At 34.2% G+C, this 11898-nt stretch overlaps 1 protein-coding gene across 2 annotated transcripts in view; it reads right to left on the reverse strand.

The window, feature by feature from the left end:
* Positions 1-9790: 9790 nt before the first annotated feature.
* LOC133283999 (aspartic proteinase-like) overlaps positions 9791-11898 on the reverse strand; it is a 3972-nt gene continuing 1864 nt past the window's right edge. The window contains exons 7-13 of one of the 2 annotated variants that reach the window (XM_061480936.1): positions 11813-11877; positions 11484-11597; positions 11296-11348; positions 11030-11186; positions 10831-10950; positions 10025-10113; positions 9791-9920 (exon numbers count right to left, since the gene is read on the reverse strand). In XM_061480936.1, coding sequence (XP_061336920.1) covers positions 9836-9920; positions 10025-10113; positions 10831-10950; positions 11030-11186; positions 11296-11348; positions 11484-11597; positions 11813-11877 — 683 coding nt within the window. In that variant the 3' untranslated portion in view covers positions 9791-9835. Of the gene's footprint in view, positions 9921-10024; positions 10114-10830; positions 10951-11029; positions 11187-11295; positions 11361-11483; positions 11598-11812; positions 11878-11898 lie in introns of both variants that reach the window. The other variant, XM_061480935.1, reaches the window with a different exon arrangement.

Raw genomic sequence — 11898 nt, forward strand, 5'->3', positions numbered from 1 at the left:
GATATGTCAATCTACTCTGAGCAAGAGCACGACTTGTGGGTAACATCTATGTGATGGCAATATTTGCAGATGTAACATCTCCGTCTCGAGCCGGTTCAATTAACATACATATGATATAAACAGAAACAGCGGAAGACTTAACTTACGAAAATACGAGTTAACTTTTTCTTTTTCAAATTAGGCGTAAACGAAAATCGACAGAGTAACCTTTGTAAATCGGACAACTGGAGATTTTTCAATCCCACTCCCAAGAGTTTCTGATAGACAGTTTAAACAATATATATCTCCAGAAGTACCAGTCATGCAATCCAATACATAACATAACTGAATACTACATAGTCATATCATCATGCCTGAATACATAAATGTACATGTATCGAATATGAACATTATCCAACAATACATCTTTTTCAAAAATACGTCTAGAACAAATAGTAGCCTCCGGTCACCCAGAACTCCACATCCTCATACTAGTACCTCTAGCCACGGTTAGTGTCCTTGTCCCATGAGGCTCTTCTAACTGTGTTCCTGAAATCATATCCCCAAACGGGGTTAGAGACGAATCTCTAGTAAACTCCAGGTTTATGGAAAACTCTCCATACCCTGAGCTCACTTCCTGCATGACAGTCAGATACATAATATACAAAATATCATATAAGCAATTATCATAACTGAACAAAGTATATATACATATCTTATCAAAAACATACGCAGTCATTCCCAAGGGATGACCCCAAGCGGAAATCAACGCACGTAACAAATATCATTTACAAAAATCATCACAATACTCACATCAGAACAAAACGTGTTATATCAGAGACGTACGCAATCGTTCCCAAGGGATGACCCCAAGCGGAAATCAACCTACGTAACAAATATCATTTACAAAATCATCATACATATCCCATAAAACATGTCATATAATCAAATATCATAACTAAACAAAACATATACACATATCTTATCAGAAACGTACGCAGTTATTCCCAAAGGATGACCCCAAGTGGAAATCAATGTACGTGTTCCCAAGGGAGTACTCCAAGTGGAAACAAAAACATATAAGATATGTACACAGTCAATCTCTAGGGATGACCCCAACCAAAATATATCTTCACTGAGTAAAACATATATACAGATCTTATCAGAGACGTACACAGTCATTCCCGAGGGATGACCCCAAGCGGAAATCAACGCACGTAACAAATATCATATACAAAAATTATCACAATAATCACATAAGAACAAAGCATATCATATTAGAAATGTACGTAGTCATTCCCAAGGGATGACCCCAAGCAGAAATCAACGTACATGTTCCCAAGTGAGGACCCCAAGCGGAACCAAAAACATATCAGAGATGTACACTATCAGTCCCGAGGGATGACCCCAAGTAGACATCAGTGCACATAGGATCAATGGCCAAAGATCATCACATAACAGAGTGTACACAATCAATCCCAAGGAAAGACCCCAAGAGAAAATCAGTGAACATGTTCCCAAGGGAGGACCCCAAGCGGAACTCAACATATAACAGATATATACACAGTCAGTCTCAAGGGAGGACCCCAAGCAAACATCAGTGCATAAACAAATCAATATCCAGAAATCATTACATAAATCATATCGAAACATATCTAAGTAAACACATCAAAACATATCAAATTAAACACATCAAAACATATCATATATCTCATACATATCATACAACCTGAGCACAGTCCGTACACTATGGCTGAACACAAAGTAGGAGCGAACCCCATAAACATAGAGCTTACCTCTTGGAACTTTACAATTTGCTTACTTAAAGAACAAGCTACTTATCTTGCTTCACGAGAATCCAAACGTTCACAGTCCCTAGGTACACCTAGAGAAGGAATTCACACAAAATCAATAAAATGATCCTATGCCATGATCCTTACATAAGGCATACATTTTATCGCTTATTTTTGTTTCTTTATATTTTTGCCAATCCTATGCCAATTTACAAGTCGAGACCATGCCTTTATAATTTCCTTTAATTTAACATTTTATAATAGTTAATGTTCCCTAAATTAACTAAGTAGCCACAAGAGAATTTCAAACCTTTTTCATGCCATTTTTCTCCATAAGGTTGTGGGTACACATAAAGGGAACCAATATTTCTTTCAACAATTTTTCAAGTCATTTCACTTCTTAAACTCGTCAATTTCATGCATTGGAAGCTCCACATTTTATTAAAATAAAATGTAACTTAATTTATTCCTAAAATCCCTCTATAGGTCGAAATCTCTAAGGGAACTTTCAAGGATTCTTTTATTTTACAATTCATTTTCTTCACTTAAATTGCAACTTGCACATACTTAGGCATGTATCCACTAGGTCCAATTAAATTTTGAACATCAAACTCTTTTATGGTTCATTAGGGCCGAAACATAGAGATATCATAACATAGGATTTTTTTATATTTTGGTACTCTCACTAATTCACTAAAGTTCCACTTACTCTAACATTTTAACCTTCCAAATACATGAATTAAAATTTTTAAACATCATTCCCTTATCACTCTCTCAAGGACGAAACATAGTGGAAGGGAGACATGGGGTTTCTTTCAAAAAATTTAAACATGTTAGTGTCAATTGCTACATTACCAATCATTACCAATACTAACACATCACAAACTTCTAATTTCAATTACAAGATTCCCACCAAAAACACGTTTCAAAATCTCAAACTTAAATAACAAAATCAAACCATAGAAGTAAAGTTTTGTTACCTCTAATCACTTATCCAAAGTCTAGAAGACATTCACCAAGAAAAGCTCCGTTTTTCACCCTTGATAAATAGTAAACCGAAAAAGGGAAAGGGAATAGCTCCTCACATAAGCAATTATAGCTCAAACTAATTGATGGAATGGATTCATTAGGTGGTTTACTATCAATTTCATGTAATAGACTTTTGGATTTGGAGGAGTGGTGATGGAGTAATCAAAAGAAAAAGAAAATGAAAACCTAACCTATTTCAAGGGAAATTGGAGACAGAGGCTCGTGTACGAGGGAGAAGAAATGAGGAGGGGTGACACGGTTTCTTAAGTTAAATATGTTAAATTACTTTAACTGGGTAACCACTTACCTATCTACACACCTTCATTCAATACCAAAATTTACCCAATGAACTAGAATATTTTTCCAGTCATATTTCTAATTTTACTTTCACATTTCGGGTAACTTTGCTTACCCGCATTTTTACCCCTTAACTGTCATTTTAACTCCTTTTTAACCAAATGTGACTTTATTTCTTTTTCTTTATAATTATCCTTCCATATTAAATCCATAATTAAATGTGAGGGTCATTATAGCAGATGTGGATATATATCATTTGTCGCGTAGTATACACATTAAACATGCAAAAGTAAAAGTGGAGTATTAACAATATATAAAGCGAATAAATTTACAGATGGCAATAAAAAATAAGTATGAATCACCTAGCTCCATATATTGCATATGGATCAGACACTGTAGGGAGATGAGGATAGATAGACGAAAATCTCATCCTTGCCCATAATTATAATAACAAAACACATCCACCCATTTCGGAGTGTCCTCTATCTGTCATCTTGCACAACTCCTTGTATAAGGATGCAAGAACAACAGAACTCCAACTAAAAGTATCTGTGCTCTCAAAATCACCCAACAACAATAAATATCGGGCGGGCACAAAGTTGGAGACGGTGTCCACAAACAACATCCTGCCCAAGATACGCAAGATCAATGCACGAGTGTATCTGATACGGCCCCGTAGAAAGTGGAGGCCCAACAAACATCCATGCAAATCCCGACCGTTCTATGGCTCAACTCCTAACAAGTCAAAAATCATCTGCCGAAATGGATGTCGTCCAGTGCGGCCCGAGATAGCATCACCATCCTCCGAGGTGATGGTAACCTCACCCATCGTCATACGAAATGTACATGTCTTTGGGCGCCATCACTCGACAAGCAAATGGTCGATCTGAAATAAAAAATAATATGATGTCATCAAAATATTACAATCACAACATTATAATACTAGGTTATACAATAAGAGTATACTAACCTCATGGTTGCGCAGATGCGCAAGTGATAGACACTAGCCTGCATCAGAAATGGCTGGATCTCCTCTGGTATATGCTCATAATCATGTGTGGCAGCGTGTCTAACATTAATCACATAATCCTGGACGTCACGATTCTTTGAGGTATTCCACACATACGTGGATATATGTTTCTTCTGTAATGTCAAGAGAGAACGATCCCATGAACCTGGGTCAATCACACTCCTTTGAGACCCAGGTTATGGGGGTTTATCATGCTCAATGGATCTACTTAGAAGAATAATTCAATGATATTACTATTTTGATATATAATTATTAACCTAAACAATAGCAATAACATGTCCTCTAATCTAAGGTTTCGAGACCTAAAATACATAAAATTAAAATATAAAACATAATTTGTATTTAGAATTTTAAAATTAAAAAATTCACCAACAATCCTACATATTAATTCACCAACAAATAACATGTCCTCTAACCTAAGGTTTCGAGTCCTAAAATAAATAATATTAAAATAAAAATATAAACCATAATTTAATTTTTTTTTAAATATATAATAATTTACCAACTATCCTAGAGTTTCAATTAATATAATAATATTAACACATTGGTTCTGGCTTTTTGACCCTTTTTCCCTTCATTAATTAATTAATAACCATTTTGTCTCTTATCCGAAACTATCTACCAATCTGCCCCTCTTTAATCGATTAACTTGAAGATTTAATTGATTAAATGGTCAAAACTGACAAAAATGATTGACTTGAAGATTTAATCGATTAAATATACCTCTTAATCGATTAAATATCATTCTTAATTGATTTAATCGATTAAAACTTATATTTAATCGATTAAATATACCAAATGAGCGTAAAAGCATTGATTGATTGCGTTTTGTATTTAATAGGAGCTGATTGCGTTGTGTAGCTGATTGCGTTTTGTATTTAATAGGAGTTGAATGTTTTTGTATTTAATAGAAGCTGATTGCGTTTTATTAGGAGTTGCCATTTTACGAGTTGGTCATAGATTGTCACCAATTCAAATTTATTTGTAATTTGTAATTCTGAACCTATTTATGGACAACATTTCAATGAAGGGAAAACTGTTTCTGCAGTTAATGCAGATAAGTTATCTGCATTTATTCCAAAAACGACGTCATTTTGGTATTGAAATATTAAAAAATTATAAATATAAAGACTATTATAACCTGAAATAAATTAAAATTACAAAAATACTATGATTTCCGCTCCAAAACGACGTCGTATTGGGCTTACTGCAGATAACTTATATGCAGTAACTGCAGAAAAAGTGAACCCTTCAATGAAATGAGTAAATATACCAAATGAGCGTGAAAGCATTGATTGATTGCGTTTTGTATTTAATAGGAGCTGATTGCGTTTTGTATTTAATAGGGGTTGAATGTGTTTCGTATTACAAATTACAAATAAATTTGAATTGGTGACAATCTGTAACCAACTCGTAAAATGGCAACTCATAATAAAACGCAATCAGCTCCTATTGAATACAAAACACAATCAACTCCTATTAAATACAAAACGCAACTAGCTCCTATTAAATACAAATCGCAATCAACTCTTATTAACTTGCTGATTTGCTTCATATGCATGAAATCTGCTATTGTTTATGGAGGAGATTTGACCTTTATTGCCTGTTGGGATCAAGTCAATCTTTTTTGCCAGTTTTGACCATTTAATCGATTAAATCTTTAAGTTAATCGATTAAAGAGGGATAGATTGTGTAGATAGTTTCGAATAAGGGGGAAATGGTTATTAATTAATTAATGAAGGGTAAAAAGGTCAAAAAGTCCATTGGTTCTATCCTATGGTTTCAAAAAAATAACATATCTTCTAACCTAAGGTTTCAACTAAATAATTTCAAAAAACTAACACCACTAATACTGCATAAATAACATAATATAAAACACTTATAATGCATAAATAACAAACTATAAAACACTAATAATGCATAAATAACAAAATATAAAACACTAACCTTGTGAGAGATAAAATAAAGACCTTGTAGAGAGAATGAGAGGAGAAATATGTAATTAGAGAAAGAGTGTGGGAAATTGGGGGGGGGGGGGGGGGGGGGGGGGGGGTATATAGGCAACCAAGTGTGAGTTATCCGTTGGACTTAGTTCGTTACACAGTATAAAGAATTTGTCCACGTCAGGTGGAGGTGGTCTAACGACTATTTTTTTCTGACCGTTAGAACTAGTTATCTATGGAGACCAGCGAATTACTCAAAGTCTGCCACGTGTCCTCCTTTAGCTCAGAGCATACTAACTTTTTGACCACCTAGTTCGCTATTGTCAGTAGCAAATTACGTGGCCACCAGAAACGTACCACGTTTGCGAACATAGTTCGCTGTCTGCAACGAATTAGCATGTGTGGTAATTTGGAAAATTTTACTTCTTACGTGGTATTTGGATAAAAAATTTTTGAAAAAATGTGAAAAATTGGTCACTGTTCCTATCTTGGCTCATGCTCATTTTCATACACGCATCACCTTTAGTCACCAACTTAATGCCTGAATAACCGAGCAAAGAACCTCGATTGAACTAAACTGGTTCAAGCCTCAATATAAGGCATGTTCGTTTAGGCTTTGTTTGGAAGTCATTGTTAGAAGGAAATAGAAGGTTTTATTTATGTCTTTCCCTTATTTGTAAGTTTAAAAATGGGGAAAAAAGAATTGAGGATTTTTATAACTCTCTCCAATTTCCTCTTTCTCTTCGAACGCACAATTGCAAATTAGGGTTATCTAGCAAGAAATTAGTAAAAAGCATAAAACGACGTTAATGATAGTAAGGACGACGATATTGGAGTTGGAAGCTCCGGGAATTTCTCTCGCTCTGGATGCATTGGATTTCATTTTTGTGTGCATCAATTAGCTTGCTGAATTTTGATAATCAACTTATCAATTTGTTACTTTTTTTTTTTTTGTTATGCAATTTCATAATTAGGGTGTGAGGTTTGTTGGGTCAAAATTTAAATTTTAAATTTTAAAATTACTTTTGAAATATAATAATCTTTTGTTATGTAATTTCACAATTTTAAAATTCCTCTTTTTTTATGCAATTTCATAATTTTAAAATTACTTTTTTTTAGAAATTTTAAATTTAATTTTATTTGTAAAACATAATAATTATCTTAGTTTTTTAAAAAAGAATAAAAATATAAAAATATCATATTAACCCTTCATTTTTCTCCCTTATCATATCTTTAATTCTCAAATTAAAGTGAATACCCTTCATTTTCCTTCCTTCCCTTCTCTCTCTCTCTCCCTTAGATCCTCTTCATTTTTTCCCCTTCCAAACTCTCAAACAAAGCCTTAAGTTCAAAGCTCTTATTTGTTCCTATACATGTAACTCATTTTTTTACAAAAATAAAAACTATTTAGATTTTATTAAATACTAAGAAACTGCATTGAATTATTGTGAAACATAAATACTAAATTAAAAATGATTGTCTCATATAAAAATAAAATAGTGATGTTTCTAATTCCGATATGTTAATTGAAAATAATTGTCTGTATAAGGATTGAATTGAGAATGCATATTGAACATGGACTAAATTAAAAATAAATATAACATATTGGGACTAAAAACACATTATTCAACCATTTTCATATTTATATTTTTGTGTAAAACGTGGCTAGCTGACTTCATTTACATTCAATAGTAGGTTTTGTTTATTTTTCGGCGGAGCTTATTGGATTGGATTCGTGTATATAAGTTATAACTATATTATACTATAAATATTAGATTTGTGAATGTCAGTGACATAATCTTTCACTAAAAAGAGTTGTATAAAAAAAATGATGATTCACGCCGTGAATGAATAAACCTTGCTATTTGTATATTGCGAGTAATCTATTATACAAATTCTAGTTAAAACATGTTGGAACTGGCCGCTCATACTCGAATCACTATATCAATTATCGAGTATCAACTATTCAAATTTCAATCCTTCCAATATATATAATGAATCCGGCTATGTTAAACACCTACGCTAGTTAATTTGACATATTCTGGTCAATTATAAAATGTATGGGTTAACTTAGACAGAAGAAAATTGAATATCTGAGTGTGGAACGCAAAACAATAGGTATCACCATTAAGGTTTTTATAAAATATAAGCAATTAAATATTAATCTATTTTATGAAATGGGTGCATAATTACTACTTAAAACCATATATGTGTGCATTATACTTGATTTGAACCAAACTCATGTGGGATATAACACCTAATTTATGAATGGCCTAAGGGTCCCAATAACTAAAACTTCAAGGTTAAGGAAACGCGATTGTTCCACATTTCCATTTATACTCGATGTCAGCAGCTCAAGAGTCAAGACTCTACAGCCACCCTAATAGCCAATGGTTAAGGGACAGACACCTAGTTTCAGCTACCCCTATAAGACATAGCTCACAAATAGATATCTCGCATATGAGATAGCTTGCAAGAGCCACTTTTGCTGAGCAATGAGGTTAAATGATGTCATACTAAGATGGCATAAGTAAGGCAATCAATAAGTGTCAGAGAGCCTTGCATATACCTCCCACATTTGTCCCAGCCAATCAAGACATCCAATCTCAAATCTCCTATCTCCTAGAGCATCCCGCTAAGTAACAAAACATCTCGCATAGTCACCATCTTACAACACTCATTCCAACAAAGATCCAGACAACTATTGGATCAGACTCAACCATATGTGATCTAGCCCAATTCTTATTGGACTAATCATTACTCCTAAGAGAAAGCAATGGAAATACTAAGCGTGAGTGATGAAATCTCATATCAAGAAGGAATAAGGTAAGAGATATAAGTGAAAGGACCCAAAAACTTAACTAGGAAATGAATCCAACCCATCGGGTTGGTTCGTTTAAGCCGCCACAAATGGCAGATCGGGTTGAGATTCCGAACCCGCTTAAACATGCCGAAATGGGTTCAAACCGTCGCGAGACAGACTGATTCGTCAGGTTATTTTTTTTTTTTTTTTATAATATCAAGTAATATTTTATTTGCCATGCCAAGTTTTCATGATATTCAAAAAAATTTATCTTAGTATCCTTTATAAAAGATAAAATATGAAACAATTTGATTATAACAAATGTTATCTATATAGTAAAAAATAGTCCCTAGAGACTGTCAGACTGAGTATTAACTACACTTGAGTTTAGGATCGAAAAAAATTCGTGAGTATGAAATGGAATTAAATAATACTATAAAACTCATAGAATAAGATTTTTTTGAGTTTTATTCTTCTTCTTCTTTTACATAGTTTGAAGCATCAGAGACACACTTACCCTTTGATATTCTTTTTATAAGCTAAGTTCTTCTTTTTAATCCAGTACTTTCTATATGTGTAGTTTGATGCATCGGACATATGATACACACATCCGAAGCTAGATGAAAAGGAAGAAAATATGCAATCACGAGTCATATCAACCCCTTTCAACTAAGCATGCATATAGAGCCCAACCCTGAAAGCTCCACATATATCTAATGAGCCATTTAATACACGGGGGAGGGACTGCGAGAATATTAATATATATACAACCATAATTTTAGACCCCACTATGATTGCAAGAGTATACAAACTGCTAGCATATACCGGTTGCCAAATTTCAGTATTGAGGCTATGTTTCCCATAATGAAATTTCTTGTTTGGTTTTACTAATTTTATGAAGGAAAATAAAAAAACTACTAGCAATTAACGGATGACATTCTGCGAGGCACGAGAGCATTCTCTATGCTGCTTCGGCAAATCCAACTCTCAGTTTACCATAATCAAAGACCGTGTGATATCGCCCCATGAAGACATCTCCAAGGATCCTACATTTATGCAGATGCCATTAAGTGAGAATCAAATCAATGCATCACAATCAAAAGTTAAATGCCATAGTGTATGTCTCAAGCAAATAAAAGCTTTAACATACCAGAGAGGGCCACGTGGAGGAGGAATATCCAAAGCAGTAAAGCCACTAATGCATTGAGCTGCAGGACCTTCGCCCACCTTCAGTATGTACTGAAGAAACCAAAGAGAAAAGCGGATAAGGACAAGAGAAAACATAGAACAGGGCAACCATTCAAGCATAGAATTCAGGCTAATGCCTACGGCTACCAAATAAAATTATCACTATAATAGCAGTTGAAACGTCTCCTTCTCTATGTGTGAGTTCCTTCTGCTCCACATTTTATTTTGTTTTATTTTTCATTAAAACTAATTCGTCAAGTAACAAATCCAAGGCATTTGCTTGCTTTTCTTACTATTATGTCGAGTACGTAAACCTTACACATTTAAGTATTATCCAACCCACAAATAAAGATTATTCAATCTTTCTGGGTTCGAACCCCATCCCTTGAAACAATTTCTTTGTACCCACAACCCCATATTTTGGCAAAAAATACGGAAAATAAGGCATTGATAGGATCCATAGGATAAGGCTGCATTTGGTTTCAACACTTTTGGGTTCATCCCATGGTTTCTGTAGCGAGTGTTCAATGATAGACTTGCAAATTGCTATGGCAAATCAAAAGCGCTGTAAAGCACCATTTAGCCTGACCACTAACTAGCTCTATCTTGTACTCCGTTCTCGTATTGATTTTTTTTTTTTTGTAGGGATGTTGTCTTTCCCTCCAACAATATAATTCCTTTTTCTCTTCACCCGTTATTTTTTCATAAAATTAAATACAGATAGTGATCAGCCCTTGCAAAAGCAACTAATCAGGTTTGAAACTATACCTCCTGCGGGGCAAGGTCAAAAGTTTTTCCACCAATAGTAAAGGAAACAATAGGCATTGAAGAGATCTTTCCACAGTCAACAGATGATTCTCCCATTGGGCTAGGCATTTTATCACAAAGCTGCATTATCAACATGAGGCTGGAGTCAAGAGGAGAAGCAGAATTTAAATTCTCAAATAGCAAAATTAAGATTAGTTACCTCATTGATATAGTTTATTATCCGATCTTGTGTCTGATTCTGCCTCAGCTGGTTCTGCATCCAAACAACAGCCATCTCACATGCAGAACAAGTAGCATCCCGAAAGCCACCAGATGATCTTCTTTCTTTCTTATCCACCACACTCTCGATACCCATACTAAAGAAAAAAATTAAAGACACTTTAATAAAATGGCAGTCACAGTACATTAAATATATATTGAGCTCTCTAAAGTAAATGACAAAAGGTATAATTCTTCGGGCATTACCTAACACCACGAGTCCCATCAAAGGTGCACAATCCAATTTGGGAGCAGATCTTCTTTGGCTGTGCCTACAGAACCAAATGAAAAGCCTAAGAAAATTCCTTCTGAAAGATGACCCGATCACTCATGACTACGGGCAAAGAATCCAATCAATCTAAATATGCCAAGAATGAATTAAAAATGGTACTTACTTCAGCCGAGAGCAATTCCAAGATTGTTTGTCCATATTGTTCAACAACGGACTTGCATTCTTTGCTTACAACTCCAGATGCTCCAATTGCTTGATTTATCATCGTAATTACTGTCTGCAAGAACAAACCACATAATTGATTAGCTAGCTGGTGTAAAGCATTTGTTAGACCTTTTCTCATTTGTTAATATAAAAATTGCAATCACAAAGAAGTACCCGAGTCTGCAAATTTTTAGACCTTTTCTCATTTAGCCTAAACCATTCTTTACAGATTATAAAACTCTAATCAGAAATGAAATCTAAACAGCAGCCTAAAGCATTTAATCGTACCGTTGGACCTGCCAACAATGAAGTCCCTGAATCTGCAATTGCTGAACAGTCATTAGCACAATATCCTGTATGACAATATGCTCAAG

Source organism: Gastrolobium bilobum, unplaced genomic scaffold, assembly GCF_033153095.1.
Source record: "Gastrolobium bilobum isolate Gb01-03AN ecotype WA unplaced genomic scaffold, APGP_CSIRO_Gbil_v1 utg7102, whole genome shotgun sequence".
Taxonomy (NCBI): Eukaryota; Viridiplantae; Streptophyta; class Magnoliopsida; order Fabales; family Fabaceae; genus Gastrolobium; species Gastrolobium bilobum.